This window comes from Oncorhynchus mykiss, chromosome 15 (assembly GCF_013265735.2).
Source record: "Oncorhynchus mykiss isolate Arlee chromosome 15, USDA_OmykA_1.1, whole genome shotgun sequence".
Classification (NCBI taxonomy): domain Eukaryota; kingdom Metazoa; phylum Chordata; class Actinopteri; order Salmoniformes; family Salmonidae; genus Oncorhynchus; species Oncorhynchus mykiss.
The window spans coordinates 43,049,158-43,073,310 of NC_048579.1; the positions used below are offsets into that span (position 1 = coordinate 43,049,158).

The following is a 24,153-nucleotide window of genomic DNA, read 5'->3' on the forward strand; positions in this document are numbered from 1 at the left end:
ATCCCACCGTACCTTCTCCGCTGTGCAATCCGGTGTCCGAGCTGGTCACGGGTGCACCTCAGCCACGCTCAAGGTACTAAATGACATCATAACCGCCATCGATAAAAGACAGAACTGTGCAGCCATCTTCATCGACCTGGCCAAGGCTTTCGACTCTGTCAATCACCGATTTCTTATCGGAAGACTCAATAGCCTTGGTTTCTCTAATGACTGCCTCGCCTGGTTCACCAACTACTTTGCAGACAGAGTTCAGTGTGTCAAATCAGAGGGCCTGTTGTCTGGACCTCTGGCAGTCCCAATGGGGGTACGACAGGGTTAAATTCTCAGGCCGACTCCTTTCTCAGTATATATCAACAATGTCGCTCTTGCTGCGGGTCATTCCCTGATCCACCTCTACGCAGACGACACCATTCTGTTTACTTCTGGCCCTTCCTTGGACACTGTGCTAACTAACCTCCAAACGAGCTTCAATGCCATACAACACTCCTTCCGTGGCCTCCAACTGCTCTTAAACGCTAGTAAAACCAAATGCATTTCAACCGTTTGCTGCCCACACCCGCAAGCCCGACTAGCATCACCACCCTGGACGGTTCTGACCTAGAATATGTGGACAACTGTAACGGTCGTCGTATGAAGGAGAAGAGGACCAAGGTGCAGCGCTGTAAGTGTTCATGATTTTTAATATAATCAAAACTGAACACTAAACAAAATAACAACTAGGAAGAATGAACAAACTAAACAGTCCTGTCTAGTGATGACACACAAAACAGAAAATAAACACCCACGAAACACAGGTGGAAAAAGGCTACCTAAGTATGATTCTCAATCAGAGACAACTAACGACACCTGCCTCTGATTGAGAACCAAACCAGGCCAAACTCAAAAACCAACATAGAAAAACAAACAGAATACCCACCCCAACTCACACCCTGACCATACTAAAACAAAGATAAAAACAAAGGAACTAAGGTCCGAACGTGACAACAACTACAAATACCTAGGTGTCTGGCTAGACTGTAAATTCTCCTTCCAGACTGATATTAAACATCTCCAATCCAAAATCAAATCTAGAATTGGCTTTCTATTTCGCAACAAAGCCTCCTTCACTCACACAGCCAAATTTACCCTAGTAAAACTGACTATCCTATCGATCCTCGACTTCGGAGATGTCATCTACAAAATAGCTTCCAATACTCTACTCAGCAAACTGGATGCAGTCTATCACAGTGCCATCTGTTTTGTTACCAAATCACCTTATACCACCCACCACTGCGACCTGTATGCTCTAGTCGGCTGGCCCTCGCTACATAATCATCGCCAGACCCACTGGCTCCAGGTCATCTATAAGTCTATGCTAGGTAAAGCTCCGCCTTATCTCAGTTCACTAGTCACGATAACAACACCCGTTGTACCACACGTTCCAGCAGGTATATCTCACTGATCATCCCCAAAGCCAACACCTCATTTGGCCGCCTTTCCTTCCAGTTCTCTGCTGCCAGTGATGTGAACGAATTGCAAAAATCGCTGATACTGGAGACTTATATTTCCCTCACCAACATTAAACATCAGCTATCTGAGCAGCTAACCGATCGCTGCAGCTGTACATAGTCCATTTGTAAATAGCCCACCCAATCTACCTACCTCATCCCCATACTGTTTTTATTTACTGTTCTGCTCTTTTGCACACCAGTATCTCTACTTGCACATCCTCATCTGCTCATTTATCACTCCAGTGTTAATCTGCAAAATAGTAATTCTTCGCTACTATGGCCTACCTCCTCATGCCTTTTGCACACACTGTATATAGACTTTCTTTTTTCTACTGTGTCATTGACTTGTTTATTGTGATATTGGCTTGTTTATTGTTTATTCCATGTGTAACTCTGTGTTGTTGTCTGTGTCAAACTGCTTTGCTTTATCTTGGCCAGGTCGCAGTTGTAAATGAGAACTTGTTCTCAACTAGCCTACCTGGTTAAATAAAGGTGAAATTTAAAATAAATAACAAACTTCCCGCCACTGTTTCTCTAAAAAAACTGAGGGATGGGGCTCGAAAAATGGAACTATCAAATTCATAGACAGAGCTATCCATGAGCAAAGACTCACTATCCAAGATACAGTGGATCCTCAATTACATGTTTTGAAATTATGCCTTGGGACTTTGTGGTTTTGTACATTACCCTGCGTCACTGCTTCTTTGCTCCAGAACACCACAAGAGGGAGTTAGAGCACTGATTGTGCATTTGGGTCCTAAGGCACTAAATGAATGACAATGAATTGGGCGATATAAACCAAATGGAAAGTGATAATTGTTCACTACTTCAAAATGTAATTTTATTGAACTGAATGATGAGGATGAAGGTGATTGAATATAGAACAATAGTGTAAGAATTGCTATTCCTCTGTTCTGCACACACACCCGAAAAAAACCCACTTGTTTCTACTTGGTCAGAAGGAGCTGTAACTGGACCGTAGCATATTACTTACTAAAACTGTTGTTACACTAAGGTTTTTATTCTAAGAAAAATGAAAATGTTAAATTATATTCCATGATATACAGTATGTGCTGACTGATTATAAGCAGCAAGTGGTGTCTGCAAAATGATCAAGTTGATGGCGCAGGCCTCGGCACCTACATGAAGCTGAGTGACTCACTCATTCATGGCTTTGGATCAAAATAAGTACCAACATTCTTCCTGATAGTCTGGAAGTGAAAAATAGAAAATAGAAGTGATTATAAAAGTCACGACTCTACAATTGATCACTAGTATTGGTCTCAAATGAGCACGGTCTGTGAAGAGCGATTAACTAAAATAAGCGGAGAGAATAGGCGGAGAGCGACCTGTTTAAATTATTTGAGAAAAGAATATTCAATTTTAGTTGGAATAGCAAGCCATATAAAATTAAAAGGGCATATTGTCTTCTTCTACACCTGCATTGCTTGCTGTTTGGCATTTTAGGCTGGGTTTCTGTACAGCACTTTGAGATATCAGCTGATGTAATAAGGGCTTTATAAATCAATTTGATTTGATATTGTCTCACCCTGTGTTCAAGAATAGCCTTTTTCCCTTTATTCAGATTTTAACTGCTCATTTTAGGGTATTTGGAAATGAAATAATATCTAAAATATATATATTTTTTAAACAAGGACTTGAAATTGAGATTGTGTACTCCGCAAACAACGTTTCCAGTCTGAGAATGAGAACGGTAAATGACTGTAATTAATACATTAATTCAATATATTGGAATACAAAAGAAGCCATCCATCCATTATGGTCATTAGCAGGACAAGCGACTCTTTCCAAGGAGGAGGGTAGGGGGAGAACAGTATCGTCAATATCTCAAGCCAAAATATCTTGATGGCCTTCACCAGTTCATATTTGCTTGTACTGTAGGCTTGGCAGAGTTAGGGATTAATGTTTTCAGTTGATGCCAAACGAGTTCCATCGTGTTTAACAAACAAGTTCGGCGACTCCTGTGGCGGGCCGGGCGCAGTGCGCGCTAACCAAGGTTGCCAGGTGCACGGTGTAGCCTCCGACACATTGGTGCGGCTGGCTTCCGGGTTGGATGCGCGTTGTGTTAAGAAGTAGTGCGGCTGGTTGGGTTGTGTATCGGAGGACGCATGACTTTCAACCTTCGTCTCTCCCGAGCCCGTACGGGAGTTGTAGCGATGAGACAAGATAGTAGCTACTACAACAATTGGATACCACGAAATTGGGAGAAAAAGGGGTAAAAATTTAAAAAATAAAAAAAGTTCGATCGGATTTAAGTCAGGAGACCTACATGTAGAGATTCAAAAAATATTTGTAGATATACTGTAGGCCTACCGTAGGCATTGTAGGTCTTTTATTTATTTATGTTAATTTTACCTTTATTTTACTACATAAAGGTCTACTTTGCTGGCATCTTGACCCAGTTTATTACTCACTTGCAATGCAAACCCGGGTGGCCGTGTGTTTTGGTCCGAGCAGACCCTTTTCCGGCTTACAGACAGTTTCATTAGCCAGCTTCTTTCTATGGTGCTATCCGTTCCAGGGTTAGGACTGTAACCACCGGAGGACTTGAAAATGAACAGGAGCTGAGAGGATCACCAAAACTAAAGGTATTTTGGTTTCAGTGCATTTTCTTTAAAAAAAACGTGAATGTGTTTTTGCATAGCATTCGCTCCTTAAAGCGAGTGTGTGGAGTTGGCTCTGGTCTGAAACCTGGTTCCGCCAACCACCCCGTTGCTCCACCCCGAAAAGTTTTTGGGGGCTGCCTCTCGTGCTTGCGTCGTGGTTGCGAACCCCGGAGTCGTCGTTGATCCTCCTTTGCTGCTTCCGTCTGCTTCCATGGCAGGCCTTCGTATCTCTCCAAGACTTCCTCCCAAGTCCAGGATATTCGCTCCTCAACCTCCTCTAAAGACCAGGATGCCAACTCCTCCCGGGCACGCTGCTTGGTCCAGTCGTGGTGGGATCTTCTGTCACGATCGTTATAAGGAGTGGACCAAGATGCAGCGTGGTATGTTTCCATCCTCTTTGTTTTAGGAAGAAAAACTCAAAGACAAAAACAATAAAGCGTAAAACGAAACGTGAAGCTCAAAGTAGTGCTCGCAGGCAACTACCAAGACAAGATCCCACAAAGCACAATGCGGAAATGGCTACCTAAATATGATCCCTAGACAACGATAAACAGCTGCCTCTGATTGGGAACCATACCAGGCCAACATAGATATATAATTTACCTAGATAACCCACCCTAGTTACTGTCACGCCCCAACCAACACAGAGAATAAACAGCTCTATATGGTCAGGATGTGACAATTATCAACTATTTCAGCACCGTTTTGCGCTACTTTTAGACAAGCAAGACTACTTAATTCACATACTTATTTATTTTTTTATTTTGGAGGGGGGATTTTACCCCTTTTTCTCCCCAATTTCATGGTATCCAATTGTTTTAGTAGCTACTATCTTGTCTCATCGCTACAACTCCGATACACAACCCAACCAAGCCGCACTGCTTCTTAACACAGCGCGCATCCAACCCGGAAGCCAGCTGCACCAATGTGTCGGAGGAAACACCGTGCACCTGGCAACCTTGGTTAGCGTGCACTGTGCCCAGCCCGCCAAAGGAGTCGCTGGAGCGCAATGAGACAAGGATATCCCTACCGGCGAAACCCTCCCTAACCCGCTAGGCCAATTGTGCGTCGCCCCACGGACCTCCTGGTCGCGGACGGTTGCGACAGAGCCTGGGCACGAACCCAGAGTCTCTTGTGGCACAGTTGGCGCTGCAGTACAGCGCTCTTAACCACTGCACCACCCGGGAGGCCCTCTGAACAAACATACATTAAAAAAAACATGTTTTACTGCATTTTAATTGTATAAAAGCCCCTTAGATATTAATTTAGAATCTTCCAAATTTGTATTAGGTATACTACTGTACAAGGACGTTTTATGGATCTGCCAGTATTTTCATTCAGAGATTCCGGTAAGGAATGTGTATGTAGAGGGTAACTTTCTTCACCAGTGGGAGCTGTACAGTTGTGTGATTAGCCTACCAGTTGGTGTAAATTTAATGTTAAATTCCTCTCAAGCGAATTTTCTCTTCACTATCACAATATTAAAAACTTTCAAACGCATTCATTAATTAAATCGCTTTAGCCGACATGTTGTGGTTCATCTGATGAAGGATTGCCTCGATCTATAAGCCCAGGACGATAGTAAAACGGGCAATAAGATACACTACAAGAATGGGAACGCATATATAACCGTAGAAAACGGTTGCAGGTCGGAGGGCCATCTAAAAAGTGCAGAACGGAAGGCCATCCAACAAAACAGACCAATGAAGCACAGGGTAAACGGCTGGAGTATCTATGCCTCTCTGAGGACTGGGTAGGGTAGGGGGCCCACGCTCTCCACTTCCCACTTCCGTTGGCGCTGGGTTCTGGGCCGGGAGGGTCGGAAGGGTAGCTTCGGCTCTCGCATGAGCTCGGATCCCTGTATCTCCATGTTGCCTGGGTTGCGCCGACCGGCTCCACCCCCCCCCCTTTCCCCGTTAGGCACAGCCGCATGGCGCACCCACTTACCCGTTAGGCACGGCCACATGGCGCATCCCCAATATCAAGGTCCACATGGCCCTATTTATATAATGAATATGAATTTGGAGGGCAGAAATTATTAAATATTAAAGCATTAGACCTCTCACTAAAGGCGTCAATCATACAAAAGTTATACTTATGTCCAAACTGGTTGGAGATTAGAAGAGTACATGGCCATAAAGGCTAGATCATTTTTCAAGCTGTTCAAACATTGATAGATGACCAGCATGGTCAAATAATATAAAGAGTGGTTATAGAGGGTGCAACAGGTCAGCACCTTAGGAGTAAATGCCAGTTGGCTTTTCATAGCCGACCATTCGGAGGTCAAGACAGCAAGAGCGTATGTGTGTGAGAGAGAGAGGATCGAAACACACACAGTAACACGTGCAATAAAGCAATAAGAATGTCAGTTTAATATGCAGCGCAGACCACCTCTTATTACCCTTCTCAGAGTTTTAAGAATTGAGTGTGTTCAATTATTTGTGACATTGTGGCATTTAAAGCATATTGAAGTTAGAAGCAATAGGATTTGAAACAATAGTTTACCCGCCGTGGTCAACTATTTCAGCACTGTTTCGTGCTCCTCTGAGACAAGCATGGGAACTGGTTTTAATAAGTCAATGAGATTTTTATTTTCACTGAATCTCCGTTTGGGTATTGGTTAGACTACTGTAGCCTACTGTCATGTTGTACAGGGCCATATTTTCCTGACGGAAACAGCCAATATTGAAGGCTATCAAAAGCTTCTCAAAGATGCCCTATGATGATCAAACTATCACTAACTAGCATTAATGGTAACAATGGCTGACAATTAAATAACATGCCATAGAATTCTGCGGCAGCCCCCAACTTTTACAGGAAGAACCACTGTACCAACATTACAATTTTAACCATGTTTTGAGGCTATACAGTGTGTGTTTACATTTACTTTATTTACAAACATTGGAGTAAAACAAGCTTATATTTGGGGTTCTGATGGGATACGACAGTTGAACTAAGCTCATGAGGCATTTATAAATTATAATCTTCAAAAATCAATTGGGAAAAAATGTATGTAGCTACTGCAGATTGCCTCTTTAAAAAGAACCATGATGAAACCTGTACGAAATGTTATGCTGAAGTACTGAAATTCCCACAGAAGAGTGTTTTTTATACATTTTCTTGGAACAATTTGAGAATATGACTTTAAAGCAGAGGTGTCAAACTCATTCCACGAGGGACGAGTGTGGGTTTTTGTTTTTTCCTTTGAATTAAGACTTAGACAACCAGGGGAGGGGAGTTCCTTACTAATTAGTGACCTTAATTCATCAATCAAGTACAAGGGTGGAGCGAAAACCTGCAGACAGTCGGCCCTTCCTGGAATGAGTTTGAACCCTGCGTTTTTACTCACCAAAGTAACAACTCAGTGTGGTCAAACTTAGCTGCAGTGACTACTTCTAGCTAGCATGAGGACAAAAATTATTGTTTTAAACAAGCCTGATGGTAGGGTCGGTATCTCCTGGCAGCTCTGACTTCTCCTGCACCACCGGCAGACTTGCTTGTGGATCAAAAGAAAAGTGGAAAATCTGCATACTCTAATTGCTTAGTACCTCACCTGTTCTTATTTGTTTTTCATCCTCCAATTTGCTTGGTCAACTTTTCATCCTGTTCTCTTTTGAAGTAGGCTACCAGCGTTTTCCAACCCTGGCTTAGTACTAGCGCGGTACAGTAGTTGAATGACTGTGTTGCTGTGATCATTTCCATCTGCTGGAGCCTTCTTCCGATCACTGTCTTATTGTTCACTCTTCCCCTCGTCTCCTGTACCCAACGCCGCCTCTGGATTATTGCCTCTGGAATCTATCGATTTTGGATTTACCTCACTATATCGCTATTGGATTAGCTGACTCTCCCTCGGCCGTTGGAATATCCTCTCCCTCTGAAGTGCCCCTTCTTGGCCCTTCTTTGGTAGCTAACTTAGCCATCAATCGGTAAGTCTCTGCTCTCTCTACTTTATATCTGCTGGCATTTTTTTGTGTTCTGTGGTTCCTGCCCCTGTAGACTAGTTGGTGTTATTCTCTGGCTTACTACTTAGCTATATCACAAAAGTGAGTACACCCCTCACATTTTTGTAAATATTTGAGTATATCTTTTCATGTGACAACACTTGTATAACAGTGTAAATTTGCTGTCCCCTCAAAATAACTCAACACACAGCCATTAATGTCTAAACCGCTAGCAACAAAAGTGAGTACACCCCTAAGTGAAAATGTCCAAATTGGGCCCAAAGTGTCAATATTTTGTGTGGCCACCATCATTTTCCAGCACTGCCTTAACCCTCTTGGGCATGGAGTTTACCAGAGCTTAACAGGTTGCCACTGGAGTCCTCTTCCACTCCTCCATGACGACATCACGGAGCTGGTGGATGTTAGAGACCTTGCACTCCTCCACCTTCCGTTTGAGGTTGCTCCACAGATGCTCAATAGGGTTTAGGTCTGGAGACATGCTTGGCCAGTCCATTACCTTTACCCTCAGCTTCTTTAGCAAGGCAGTGGTCATCGTGGAGGTGTGTTTGGGGTCGTTATCATGTTGGAATACTGCCCTGCGGCCCAGTCTCCAAAGGGAGGGGATCATGCTCTGCTTCAGTATGTCTCAGTACGTTGGCATTCATGATTCCCTCAATGAACTGTAGCTCCCCAGTGCCAGCAGCACTCATGCAGCCCCAGACCATGACACTCCCACCACCATGCTTGACTGTAGGCAAGACACACTTGTCTTTGTACTCCTCACCTGGTTGCCGCCACACACATCTGAACCACATCTGAACCAAATACGTTTATCTTGGTCTCATCAGACCACAGGACATGGTTCCAGTAATCCATGTCCTTAGTCTGCTTGTCTTCAGCAAACTGTTTGCAGGCTTTCTTGTGCATCATCTTTAGAAGAGTGTTGAATATTGAACTTCCAGTGACCAGTCAGTATTAGGGAGTGTGAGAGCGATGACACCAAATTTAACACACCTGCTCCCCATTTACACCTGAGACCTTGTAACACTAACGAGTCACATGACACCGGGGAGGGAAAATGGCTAATTGGGCCCAATTTGGACATTTTCACTTAGGGGTGTACCGTAATTTCCGGACTATAAGCCGCTACTTTATTCCCACGCTTTGAACCTCGTGGTTTATACAATGACGTGGCTAATTTATGGATTTTTCCCGCTTTCACAAGATTCATGCCGCCAAAAAACTGAGCACCATCACATAATGTGACGTAAATCGAGCGCGCTCAAACTTCCCATCATTCTGATTACGGTAGTAATTTTGTCACCCTCATCATGGCAAAGACACGGAGAAATGCATATGATGCAGCTTTCAAGTTGAAGGCGATCGATCTGGCTGTTGGAAAAGGAAATAGAGATGCTACACGGGAGCTTGGCCTTAATGAGTCGATGATAAGACGTTGGAAACAGCAGCGTGAGGAACTGACTCAGTGCAAAAAATCAACAAAAGCTTTCAGAGGGAAGAAAAGCTGGCCCAAAGTATTTGCAGCCACTCGACATCAGTGTAAATCGTGCATTTAAGGTGGCGCTCCGTGTTCAGTGGGAGGCTTGGATGGGGAGAAATCCTTCACTAAAACGGGCCGCATGTGAAGAGCAACTTATGGTCAAGTCTGCCAGTGGGTCCTGACAGCATGGAGCATTGTCAAAAAATCCACTATCATCAACGGGTTTCGAAAGGCTTGACTGCTGCGTGTTGAAGGGGCAGCATGAGCTCAGCGGGGAATTTGCCTCCGGATGAAAGTGACGAGAGCGACAATGAAAACGATCCAACATCGGATGAAGCAATTCTGAGGCTATTCAACTCCGACACTGAAGGAGATGACTTCAGTGGTTTCATTGCACAGGAGGAGGAAGATAGTGACCAATGACTTTCTTGGTAGGCTACTGTTTACTGCTATTTTTTAAAATTTTTGTTACAAGCCGTGTTTCGTTAAAGCCTATTTATTTTTGTTACAAGACATGTTTCGTTTAAAGGCTGTGTAAAGTTAATTTGTTTCAATGTACCGGTAGGCACCTGCGGCTTATTTATGTACAAAATACATATGTTTTAATAATTCAGTGGGTGCGGTTTATATTCAGGTGCGCTTAATAGTCCATAAATTACAGTACTCACTTTTGTTGCCAGCGGTTTAGACATTAATGGCTGTGTGTTGAGTTATTTTGAGGGGACAGCAAATTTACACTGTTATACAAGCTGTACACTCACTACTTTACATTGTAGCAAAGTGTCATTTCTTCAGTGTTGTCTCATGAAAAGATATACTCAAATATTTACAAAAATGTGAGGGGTGTACTCAATTTTGTGATATACTGTATGACAACCCTGGTGGTTGGCTAGCTAGGCTAGTTAGCTGGCTAGGCTATCTAGCAGGCTAAAATAACAAACTTTAGCTGGCTTGCTTGTTGGCTAAGATAACTGCATATACTGGTAACATTATTTGATAACTGGTTAGATGGCATTTCGTTTCTCAAACTTTGGCTGTCAGCTAAGTGTTGTTAGCAACTGGTTGATTTACGCAATCAATAAACGTTAGCAGGCTGGTAGTGCTACAATTCGCAGGGTAGTAGGGTTGACATTAGCAGGCTAGTTGGCTAGCAACCTTTGTTTAATTTGAAGTTATTTCTGTTGGAGTTTACATTATAGGGAAAAGGCTGCCTTATAGGCTATTTTTGCGGAGCGTCCTCGGCAAAAACATTTTCCAGCATGACATTGACATTCCTTCAGAATTCTGATTGGTTTTAAGTTCCTTTTAGGAAACGTTCTGTTAAAGTAATACACGCTATGTGCTAGCTGGACTCTTTCTCTCTTCTCTATCCCCCTCACCTGATAGTTCTGCACCACTTTCCTCAGCCTCTTCCCCAGCATGCTACTGGACATCTCGTCGTCCCAGACCTCCCCCAGAGCTCTGTGAGGACCAAAAAATTCTGCGTCCCCGACTGTTCCACTAAGCTCCCCCCGGCGACGGCCCCCAAACAGGGTCTCCATGGCCCGCCTGAAGGGGCGCGGCAAGAGCCAGGCGAAGAATCCCGATGACTCGCGCTCTCTCTTGGGGTGTTTTGGGTGTGTCTCCTTAGCTGTGACTTCCTGTGTGTGGTTTGGGGAGGAGAGGACTGGGATTGGACGGTGGGCGTTGCCAGGGATGACGCCGGGGAGCTTCTGGGGGTCGAGGTACATGGGCTTGGCCCCACCTCTCAGCACCTGTGGAAGAAGAAGATTACATGAAATAGAAGAATGGATAGATTCTATTGTATGATACAGTGTGAGGATTCATGAGCCTATGGCTTTGAGTATGTCCGATGGGTTTAAAAGTAGTGCACTAAATTGGGAATAGGCCATTTCGGACATGCTCATGTTCTGCTGATGATGCTCCCTGACCACTCTAGACAGACAAACAGACCTTGATGATGGAGTGTGCCCGGGGCTGGGCGCGGGTCCGTGCCCGCACCCCGAAGATAGCATCGGTGACGGGTACGCTGTTCTCGGCGCAGAGGGCATAGAGCATTGCCATGGAGATGCAGAAGAGGCCCATACATAGCGCCCCGCGACGAGCCCGGCGACGTAGACGCCACAGCAAGCTGACGCGGTCCATCGCTGCCCCGGGGTACTGGAGAGGCGGTTGGGTGGATGTAGAGAGGGGAAGAAGAGGTGGAGAGGATGCAGGGGGTTCGATGGAGAGAGGGGGAGAGGTAAGAGAGAAAGGGGTGCCGAAGGAGGGGTAGAGAGGAGGGGTGAGAAAGTGAGGAATTGAGGGTTGGAAAGAGAACGGCAAAGAGGTAGGGAGAGAGGAGAGAAGGGGGAGAGGGTGGGGGTTAGAGTGATGAGATGACAGTATGAGCCTTCCGACGACAAATTGCTTACTTCCAACATCCCATGGCAACGCAAACAAGACAATACTGTATCACAGGAGGATAACATCAAAAGATCAGACAAGCAGAAATACAACTACAGAATGCTGTATCTACATGGACAAAATGCATATTTTGATGACTCACCCCTTTTCACCTACAGTATGCTGTATATTCCCACTGTATGGGAAAACACATTTGGAACTCTCCGTTTTCATCTACAGTACAAGAGTGGGCCTGCCCTTTCTACACAGTGCTATATTAACATAACAAACAGACATGTTTTGTGTTAAATCCTGTGAGTTAGGTTGATACAGAAAAGAGGGATGAGAGAGGAAAGAAGGGTCAGAATAGAAAGAAGGATAACAATGAGGTGCAGCGATGAAAGAAGTAGAGCCTCGTCACTAAGACTGCCTATAGCCAATCGGGCCAAGCGAAGGATGGACACTGGAGAAGGTGGGAGTGGAGGTAGTAGAGGCTGATCTACAGAGAGAGGCGGGTTGAAGGAAGGAGGGAGAGAGAGGGAATGGCCAGGGAGGAAAAGAGAAAGAGCTTGATTCAGACAGACCTATGAAAAAAATCTGAGATGAGATGGAATGATGGGGGGAGAGAGTAAGGGCAAGACAGTAACCAAGGGAGAATAAAGTCAGAGAGATGGGGAGGGGTAGCTGTGAGTTGACCTTTAAACAAGTGAAGAAGCTGGACTGGACCCAGAGAAGGAGGAAAACCCCATTTCACTCTCTGAAAGACAGGACAGAGGGGGAGAGAGGGGCTGCATTCTGATTCAAGATGGTGTTTGATGCCACATTTTTCGGGGAGAGGCTGCCCGGAGGCTACTCCAGCTCTGGCAGGACTCCCGCAGTGAGGCAACTGCACATGGGGACAAAGATCGTACTTTTGGAGAAATGTCCTCTGGTCTGATGAAACAAAAATAGAACTGTTTGGCCATAATGACCATCGTTATGTTTGGAGGAAAAAGGGGGATGCTTGCAAGCTGAAGAACACCATCCCAACCGTGAAGCACGGAGGGACTGGTGCACATCACAAAATAGATGGCATCATGAGATAGGAAAATGATGTGCATATATTGAAGCAACATCTCAAGACATGTCAGGAAGTTAAAGCTCGGTCACAAATGGGTCTTCCAAATGGACAATGACCCCAAGTATACTTCCATAAAATGGCTTAAGGGCAACAAAGTTAAGATATTGGAGTGGCCATCACAAAGCCCTGACCTCAATCCTATTGAAAATTTGTGGGCTGAACTGAAAATGCGTGTGCAAGCAAGGATGCCTACAAACCAGTTACACCAGCTCTGTCAGGAGGAATGGGCCAAAATTCACCCAACGTATTGTGGGAAGCTTGTGGAAGGCTACCTGAAATGTTTGACCCAAGTTAAACAATTATAGCCAATGCTACCAAATACTAATTGAGTGTATGTAAACTTCTGACCAACTGGGAATGTGATGAAAGAAATAAAAGCTTAAATAAATCATTCTCTCTACTATTTTTATGACATTTCACATTCTTAAAATAAAGTGGTGGTCCTACCTGACCTAAACCAGGTAATTTTTACTAGGATTAAATGGCAGGAATTGTGGCTAAAGTGTATTTAAACTTCCATCTTCAACTGTAAATAATGTTTTACTATTTCTCTATTTTATATTTTTATTTTAAGTATTTAGATTATTTTTGTATAATAAAAAATGCTTTACAAATGTAATTTATTATATTTATTGAATTAGCTTTTTTGAATAGTGCTGCTGAACATTTTATTAAAGAGACGATGTTGCAGTAGCCCTGTTTAAACTCTATGAGGCTGTTTCTTGAACTCATCTAATGTAAATCTGATCTTTCATCAGAGAGAGCGAGAGGGAGAAGGAAACAGTGAGGGAGAAAGAACGAGAGAGACAGAGAGCTGAGGAGACGAATGGTTGTTGTTACTCGGTCAAAGCTGGACTAGACTTTAGAGAGAAGATCCCACACACGATCAGAATAGCGTTCAATTTTTGACAAGCACACACACACACTCACACATTTAATGGCACCAGAGGAGAGGCTGGTTGGAAAGCAATTCTGAGAATCTGGATTAGTATGGACACAAGCGTCTCAGAGAAAATCATTGGCAAAACTGCAGCCCTGCATAAATCAATCTGAGTTAGAGTATATATTATATATGAGAGAGAGAGACATGGAGAGACTAATTAAAGAGTTAATGAAATGGGAGCAGGTGGAGATCGATGGTGAGCCTTTAACATTGTGTGTTTGTACCATCATGGAACTTCCTGCTTACTTGTTATCGTACACAGACACATTGGCTGAGCTAAAGCTACATGGAACTGTAGGGAACCTTTGAAATCAATATGTTCATGTTACATTATTTATCTGCTGTAGTGAACAGGCACCCTTGCCCAGAGCAGAGCCACAGGCTTAGTAGGCCTGCATCACAAATTGCACCATATGGGCCGAGCTCAAAAGTAGTGCACTAAATAGGGAATAGAGTGTAATTTGGGATGCAGATCCAGTAGCTAATAGTGGTCACACTCTCTCAGCCATCCTCACATTCACAATGTACAATGTACATCCAGTGTATAGGCCTACTCCAGCCAACCCACTGAACTGGTAACACAGTTACAGGCTTAATGGCTATAGCTGTGTAATGGCTTCCTATTCCCTACAGTGCAATACTTTAAAAATGTCACAAGGAAGCGAAATGGCACAAAGAACAATGCTTCAGACTGACCAATAAGAAAAATCTAAACAGAAACGAGATGTAGTGACGGAGAGAGAAAGTAGAGCAGGACCAGACAGAGAGAAAGAGAGAATACAGTCTGAGAGATGGGGGAGTGGTAGCTGTGAGTTGGCCTTTAACACTAGAACCGCCTGGGCTTTCAGCCAATAAGTACCCGATAGAGAATCTTGAGAACTTTGCCAGGCGTCTCCTTTAGCATATGCATCAGATGCATATCAACCCGCAAGATACAGCAAACATAAGCACCGGCACTTGATAAATAGTGCATAAACTATCATAAAGGATTAATTGGATGAAGAAATATTTGTGGAAATCTATACATTTAAAAAATGAACAACAAAGGTTGTTTGTTTAGATAGAGTCAATGATATGTTTTGTATAATTCTACAAAGTCCTAGAATAAATGCAGGCCTATATCCTATTTTTGTTTTCCCTTACAATAAAAACATTACAGTGTAATCCATTTGATCAACTTTATTTGTAGATTCGATTAGTAATATAGTTATAGTAATTAATAAAGCCCAGTTACAGTTTCTTTTGACAAAGTAGAAACTGAAAAGATAATAATAATATAACCAGCCAGGTCACAGGTGAAATTACTTTATTCCTAAACAAAACCACCTGGACAATTGTAAAGGATGAATTGCATAAAGAAATATTAGTGGAAAAATATTAATGGCAAGATATAACAACTGGCATTTGTTGATTGTATGGGATAATTGTGCCCTTATACCAGTGCCTTTACGCATTAATCAATCTCGTCTTCTCTTTATGCTTGGGTCCACAGTCAGCACACAGCTTTGGGGCTTTGTGTGAGCAAGCCCTACAAACAAATCAGTTGCACTGCACACAGGTTTCATAGGCCTTTTTTCCTGTATACCTGCCGCAGGTGTTGCATCATTTCTCTGAAGGTCCATCCCATACCCATCAGACCAAAATGACTCCAAATCCATGCTCTTTCATCTGTTTACAACGTCGATTTCAAGCTCAATATCTGATCCTCCATCCGACTCAAACTCATCTAAATTCTGCAGCATTTAGTTTGGCTTGTCATTGTGAACTACACACATAGTGTTGTACTCAGTGTCTTATTTGGCTCTCTGAGGGGAATTTTTTTACCATTTCTAGCCTTTCATTATAAAATAATTAGACCGCCCACAATGCCCACAATTCTTCATTATTACACTATTGTTCTAAATGTATTTATTTATAGGGGACAATGCACATTAATCAACATCAATTTACAATAATGCAACATCCATGTAAATGTGCCGGGGTTAGCCAAAAGCTAATTTGCACCAATAGCCCCTGGGCAGGTAACGGCAATTACACAGCCACAATGCAAATACTCACCAAAGCAATACAAAAACATTACATCCAATAATATATCATTCTAACAACAACTTATTCATAATAAAAAAAATATCATCAACTGTTGTCTTACCTATGAGGAACCACAGATGACATGTGTATAGGTTTGGATGGATTTGAGCCATGTTTTCAATTTACATTTAAAAGTACAATAATCAGTGCAGCTTCTCAAGTCCATGGGCATTAGATTCCAGTATATTGTAGTTCTAACAGAGAAGGCCGATCGACCGATTTTACTGTGTTGAAAAGGGACAACACAATCCCCTCTAGTTGCTGCACTTGTTATCCTGGAGGGGCTTTCCATGAGCATGCTATGCCGGCATAGGGGTGGATTGGTAAGACCATGCAAGATCCTAAAGACAAAGCTTGCATCTACATACTGCTTAAAGCTATCCAGATGATATCAATGATTTTTGTGAATGATGTGACAATGGTGGTAACTGTTTGGTTTGTTTGTAGAGTGATTCAATGGGTGTCAGAGTAGTAGCTCCTGCTTGTGACCAGCATGTGAGGCAATATCTCAGACGTAAGAAGATCATAACATGCATATATTGATCATAACATGCATTCCAGAGGAAGTCTTATAAACCAAAAGTTGGATGGCCTAAACTTGACAATGTTAACCACCTTCTTCACCCGTTTCTTCAATGTCAAGTTGGAGTCCAAAATTATGCAGAGATACTTGAAGTTAGACACAACTTTCAGAATCTCCCAATTAACAAGAACAGCTGGTTGCGAAGAATCAATTGATTTCTTAGAGAAGTACATACAAACAGTCTTGTCGATATTTAAATGCAGGCAAGAATCAGTCATCCATTTAGAAATGTGTACCATAATGTAGCTTCAGTTAACTTGTTAACAACTTGTTGCCTATTTTTTGAGTGAACATACATTTTGAGTGTATCGTCTGCATACATCTGCATGTAAATTTTTTTTTGTCACATACACATGGTTAGCAGATGTAATTGCGAGTGTAGCGAAATGCTTGTGCTTCTAGTTCCAACAGTGCAGCAATATCTAACAAGTAATGTCTAACAATTCCACAACAGATACCTAATACACACAAATCTAAGTAAAGGAATGGAATAAGAATATATAAATATATGTATGAGCAATAACAAAGCAGCATAGGCTAAGATGCAATAAATGGTATAGAATACAGTATATACTGTACATATGAGGTGAGTAATGCAAGATATGCCAACAATATTAAAGTGGCATTATTAAAGTGGCCAATGATTTCAAGTCAAATCAAATCAAATTGTATTACTCACATGCGCCGAATACAACAGGTGTACTTTACTTACGAGCCCCTAACCAACAATGCAGGTTAAGAATAAGAAATACAAGTAACAAGTAATTAAAGAGCAGCAGCAAAATAACAATAGCGAGACAATATACAGGGGGGTACCGGTACAGAGTCAATGTGCAGGGGCACCGGTTAGTTGAGGTAATATGCACATGTGGGTAGAGTTATTAAAGTGACTATGAATAGACAGTAACTGGCCTCCTGGGTGGTGCAGTAGTCTAGGGCACTGCAGTGCAGTGTGCCACCAGAGACTCTGGGTTCGAGCCCACACTCTGTCGCAGCCGGCTGCGACCGGGAGGTCCATGGGGCGAAGCACAATTGGTCTAGCGTCGTCCGGGTTAGGGAGGCTTTGGCCGGTAGGGATATCCTTGTCTCATCACGCACTAGCGACTCCTGTGGCAGGCCGCAGTGCACGCTAACCAGGTCGCCAGGTGCACGGTGTTTCCTCTGACACATTGGTGCTGCTGGCTTCCGGGTTGGATGTGCGCTGTGTTAAGAAGCAGGGTTGTGTTTCGGAGGACGCATGGCTTTCGACCTTCGTCTTTCCCGAGCCCGTACGGGAGTTGTAGCCATGAGACAAGATAGTAACTACTAAAATTGGATACCACGAAATTGGGGAGAAAAGGGGGTAAAATATAAATAATAGATGATAACAACAAAGAGTAGCAGCAGTGTAAAAGGGGGGTGGGGGGCAATGCAAATAGTCTGGGTAGCCATTTGATTAGGTGTTCAGGAGTCTAATGGCTTGGGGGTAGAAGCTGTTTAGAAGCTTCTTGGACCTAGACTTGGTGCTCCGGTACCTCTTGGTGTGTTTGAACCATGTTAGTTTGTTGGTGATGTGGACACCAAGGAACTTGAAGCTCTCAAACTGCTCCACTGCAGCTCCGTTGATGGTAATGGGGGCGTGCTCGTTCCTCTTTTTCCTGTAGTCCACAATCATATCCTTTGTCTTGATCACATTGAGGGAGAGGTTGTTGTCCTGACAGCACATGGCCAGGTCTCTGACCTCCTCCTTATAGGCTGTCTCGTCATTGTTAGTGATCAGGCCACTGTTGTGTCATCGGCAAACTTAATGATGGTGTTGGAGTCGTGCCTGGCCGTGCAGTCATGAGTGAACAGGGAGTACAGGAGGGGACTGAGCACACACCCCTGATGGGCCCCTGTGATGAGGATCAGTGTGGCTGATGTGTTGTTACCTACCCTTACCACCTGGGGGCACCCCGTCAGGAAGTTTAGTTGCAGATGTTTAGTCCCAGGGTCCTTAGCTTAGTGATGAGCTTTGAGTGCACTATGGTGTTGAACGCTGAGCTGTAGTCAATGAATAGCATTCTCACATACAGTTGAAGTCGGAAGTCTACATTCACTTAGGTTGAAGTCATTAAAACTTGTTTTTCAACCACTCCACAAATTTCTTGTAAACAAACTATAGTTTTGGCATGTCGGTTTGGACATCTACTTTGTGCATGACACAAGTAATTCCAACAATTGTTTACAGACAGATTATTCCACATATAACTCACTGTATCACAATTCCAGTGGGTCAGAAGTTGACTGTGCCTTTAAACAGCTCGGAAAATTCCTAAAAATTATGTAATGGCTTTAGAAACTTCTGATGCATAGAGTAAAGTTGATAGAGGAAGCGGCCCGGTTGGCTGGCCATGGCGGAAGGAATATGTGGCTGGATAATTTTCTAGCTGGGAACTGACTGATTTTCATGACACCCACTTGGATATTACTTTTCACATCAAAGCAATGTTTTTTTCTTTCTCATTCCGGGAGCACCCGATGACATCTTTATTTTATTTAGTTTAATCTGACTGAGATTATTGGCAACTTTAGCTAATACATCACAATCAAATTGGCTGGTTTGCGGGAGCTGGCTTGACACATTTGACTGTTTACTATCTGGCTGGCTAGCTAACACAATTTTTTTATTATGTATATTTACATGACAACAAGATTAATGCTTAACTCCAGGAGCACCCAGGGATATCTGTATTACATATATACTTGGCTGTGAAGATTTCAGACAACAGGAACATTGGGCTGACTTGCTAGCATGGCTAGCTACGCTCAAGCACTGACTGGGCTATTTGAATGTGGCGGTGGATTTAGCTAGGCAATTCTCCACCATTTCTAGCGGCTAGCTAGCTGAGATATACTACCTAGCTAGCTACATCTAAAATCGACTGAATGAAGACCTGAAGACCTGTATCCATGTATGTAACATTGGCTGACTGACTAGCTTAGCTGGTACTAGTAACACATTTTAAATATCTAACGTGAGTTTGTTTTTGTTTGAACTAAATTGGCATTAGCTATTCATTTAACGTTATTTGCTAATGCTACAATCTGAGAGTTTGACTCGGGTTACTTTCTTGTTTGCATTTGCTTTCATGTGACTGTAATGCCTTTATTTGTTTGAGTGGGTGTTAGGATATATTTAGCTTTCGCCTCTACGGAGATTCATTGACGTTGGAATATTTTGGCATTCGTGTTTGTGTGGTGCATTCCCTGCTGTAGTCCTTGTGGTCGCACTGCGCCTGAGTATCATATTTTACTACCTGTGGATGCAGTTGCGCGGTGCGGCTTTGGGAGCGTGGAACGCACCCCTAACACAACCCATGGGCCGAAGTCTTGACCAACATAAGCATTTTTTTTGGTTATTTGCGGTTGTTAAAGCCAATGAAGGATGTAACTGATTGACTATTGAGTGAACCGTCAAAATCTGAGTTTATACAATTTAAAACTGTTGTTGTAAATCATTCTGTTAATAATTGGGAGCAATTTTTAATGACTGACAATTCAGATATTGGGGTGGGAGTTGGGGGGTCAGCTACTAGGTTTACAAGCTGGAATGTCAAGGCAATGAAGGGCCCGGTTAAACGGGCTAGAGTATTTGCTCATCTTAAGAATGTAAAAACTGATATTGCATTCTTAGAAGAAACACATCTGTGTGCAGCAGATCATGGTAGACTCCGTAAAGCTTGGGTAGGGCAAATATTCCATTAAAAATCCAATGCTAAGGCAAGGGGAACAGCAATACTTATTCATAAGAAAGTACAATTTACCACTGCTGACATCATCTCGGATCCACAGGGGCATTTTGTTTTGGTATCTGGTTCTCTCTTTCACACTTCTGTTTTGCTTGTAAATGTTTATGCTCCCAATTGGGATGATGTTGATTTTATTAACAAACTTATTTATTTGCTGCCCAATCTCAACTCACACTATTTAATTTTTGGAGGGGACTTGAATTGTGTGATCAACCCAGTCTTGAACCGCTCAAACCCTAGATCATTATCTCCTTCAAAAATGTCCAGCACTTTGTCTGCATTTATGAGCCAGGCAGAATGTGTAGATCCATGGATTCCTTTTTCCCAGTAACAAAATAATTATCTTTATTTTCACATGTACACCACTCCTATTCTAGAATAGACTATAACGGCACAATGCGAGACCCAGGTTCAGACACGGGAGGCAGATGGTTTAAGTTTTGATATTTATTTAACAATCCAAAAGGGGTAGGCAAGAGAATGGTTGTGGACAGGCAAAAGGTCAAAACCAGTTCAGAGTCCAGGTACAGAGTGGCAGGCAGGATCGAGGTCAGGGCAGTCATAATGGTCCGGCAGGTGAGTCCAGAAAACAGGCAAGGGTCAAAAACCGGGAGGACTAGCAAGAGAGAATAGAAGCAAGAGTATAGGGGAAAACACTGGTTGACTTGAAAAACATACAAGACGAACTGGCACAGAGAGACAGGAAACACAGGGATAATAAGTGACACCTGGAAGGGGTGGAGACCATCACAAGACAGGTGAAACAGATCAGGGTGTGACAGTGCCCCCCCTGTAGGGGCACCACCTGGTGTCCTACCTGGGCGCAAATCTGGTTGACCGGGGTGTCGGCGGTGGAAGTCGGCGATGAGGGCTGGATCCAGGATGTCTCTAGTGGGAACCCAGCACCTCTCCTCCAGGCCGTAACCCTCCCAGTCAACCAGATACTGGAAACCCCTGCCCAGTGGTCAAACACCCAGGAGACGTTTCACCGTGTATGCCGGATGGCCATCAATGACACGGGGAGGGGGGCCTGGGGACAGAAAACAAAGGACTGTGAGACATGGGCTAGACATATGGAACATAGGGTGAATACGGAGGGTACGGGGTAAAAAGAGATGGACAGCAGTGGAACTAAGGACTCTAGAGATGGGAAACAGACCAATAAAACGAGGGGACAATTTGCAGGGACTCTACCAGAAGGGGCAGGTCCAGTGTGGGCAGCCATACGAACAGCCAATGCGGTAGCGGGAGCTGGAGTCCAGCGGCGGTCCACTTGTTGACGATACCTGGAATTGGTCTTGAGAAGTGCTGCCCGAGCAATTCTCCAGGTACGTCGACAGTGGCAGATGAACGTCGAAGGGTACGTAGACTTCCAATTCTTGCATACTTCACCCAGACCAGCTGTCGGCTCCAGGTAGTGACAGGTCAGCCTGGAGGAATGAGCCCATTCCAGGAGCCGGGACCGGACAGAGTTAGGGACAAACAGCAGGCTAGCTGGTCCCCCTTCAGGTCCAGGCTGGGAATGTTGTGCCTTGTGAACCAAGGTCTCAATACCCCAACCCGCTGAGGCTGCAAGGCATGAGGTAGGGAGAATGGTTTCGGAGACTGAGGGTTTGGCAGAGGAACTGTATAGGCGGGAGAGGGCATCAGGCTTCACATTCTTGGACCCTGGGCAGTAGGACATTGTGAAGTTAAATCTTGTAAACAAGAGAGCACAACGGGCCTGCCTGGAGTTAAGGCGCTTTTCTGTACGGAGATATTCAACATTTGTATGGTCGGTCCAGACCAGGAATGGCTGTTCTGCTCCTTCCAACCAGTGCCTCTACTCTTCCAATGCCATCTTAACCGCCAGGAGTTCTCAGTTGCCTACATCGTAGTTCCTCTCTGCAGGATTGAGACGATGGCACAGGGAGGCACAGGGATGAAGCTTTTGGTCCTGGGCAGATCGCTGGGACAGGATGGCCCCCACTCCAACATCAGAAGCATCAACCTCTACCACAAATTGACGGAACGGATGATGAGTGCTGTGGTGAACCGATCCTTCAGATCCAAAAAGGCTCTGTTAAGCCCTGAGGAGGCCGTCTCGGGGAAGGCTGCACTGCTTTAGGGCAATGGAAGAACGGACTCCAACCCAGGAAGGAACTTGTGGTCCAGTCAATAATGGGGTTGTGTTTTTTGAGCCAAGAAAATCCCAAAACAACAGGAACATGGGGAGACTCAATGAGGAGAAGCTGTATAGCCTCACTGATTTCCTGAAACCCGCAGGTAAACAGGAACAGTGCTGTGGGTAACTCTACCAATGGAGCGGCCGCTCAGTGCTCTAGCGTCCGTGAGGGATACCTAATTCAGAAACTAGGGTAGCGTCCATAAAACTCTCATCCGCCCCAGAGTCAATGAGCACCCGGAGAGATTTAGACTGGTCTCCCCACAGCAGTATCACAAAAAAAGGAGTGTGCTTGATGGGATTTAGAGGATTACCAGTCTGGCTCACCAGAGTACTTGTACCTACTACAAAAATAGGTCTCTTAACTGGGCAGGTGGCTATATAATGTCCCGCAGCCCCACAGTACAGATAACTGTTGGAACTTAGCCTACTTAAACGTTCCCTAGGCAATAACCTAGCTCTGCCCAGTTGCATAGGTTCGGAGTATCTGACTCACCCGTCGCCGATGATTCTAGAGGGAGCTCGGTGGCTTTGGATTCTCTCGAAAAAACAGCCTTCCGTGACTTCCGGATTCCTTCAGAGGTGAGCGAGCCGCAGCGGATGTACGAGTGTGACCTAGGCCAGACCTCCTCTCACTCCTGCATTCCCTTAGACGTCCATCAATTCTAATGGTGAAGGCGATGAGGGAATCGAGGTCCACCGGTAATTTCTGAGCAGTTAGCTCATCTTTCACCACCTGAGATAATCCTTGAAGAAAGGTATCGAAAAGAAACTCTGGATTCCAGGCACTCTCGGCGGCCAATGTGTGAAAGTCAACAGCGTTGTCTGCCACAATACGGAAGTCTTGACGTAATTCAAAACGTTTTCGGGCCGCCTCTCCCGGATACCGAAGAATCGAATACCTTCCTCACCTCTGCCATGAAATCCTCCAGATGATGACAAATGTCGGATTGTTGTGCTCAAACTGCCGTAGCCCAGGAGAGCGCCCTTCCTGACAATAGCGTAATAATATACGCTATATTCGATCGGTCCGAAGGAAACGAAGATGGCTGTAGCTCTAAAATAAGAGAGCACTGAGAAAGAAAACCCTGGCAGGTACCAGGATCCCCAGAATATCACTCCAGAGGAGGTAAGCGGGGTTCTTGGGGAGCCGAGGTAGGCTGTACAAACTCAGCACTATTAGGGAAAAAGTTACTGGGTGGTTGGGGGTTCTCAGAGGTGGCAGGCTGCCAAAGAGCTAACTCCCCGATTTGCTCCATAATAGACTTAAACCCTTGGTCGTGGTGTTCCGTCAGGGAACGAAGTCCTTCCACAAGATCCTGCAGTAACTCTTCATGCCTCAAAATGGTGGCTCCCTGCAGGGAGACAGTGTGGCGGAGCTGGTCCAAGTCTGCTGGGTCTGTCATGGCCAGTTCGTACTATAAGGGCAAATGGCGAGACCCAGATGCAGACATGGGAGGCAGATGATTTGTGTCTTGATATTTATTAAACAATCCAAAAGGGGTAGGCAAGAGAATGGTCGTGGACAGGCAAAACCAGTT

General features: G+C 44.2%; 1 protein-coding gene across 2 annotated transcripts in view; it reads right to left on the minus strand.

Moving 5' to 3' along the window:
- Window positions 1–24,153, minus strand: part of st6gal1 (ST6 beta-galactosamide alpha-2,6-sialyltranferase 1) — a 182,730-nt gene that overhangs the window by 140,547 nt on the left and 18,030 nt on the right. For both annotated transcript variants that reach the window (XM_021563263.2, XM_021563264.2), the window contains exons 3-4: window positions 11,513–11,719; window positions 10,939–11,313 (exon numbers count right to left, since the gene is read on the minus strand). In XM_021563263.2, coding sequence (XP_021418938.1) covers window positions 10,939–11,313; window positions 11,513–11,719 — 582 coding nt within the window. The remainder of the gene's footprint in view (window positions 1–10,938; window positions 11,314–11,512; window positions 11,720–24,153) is intronic.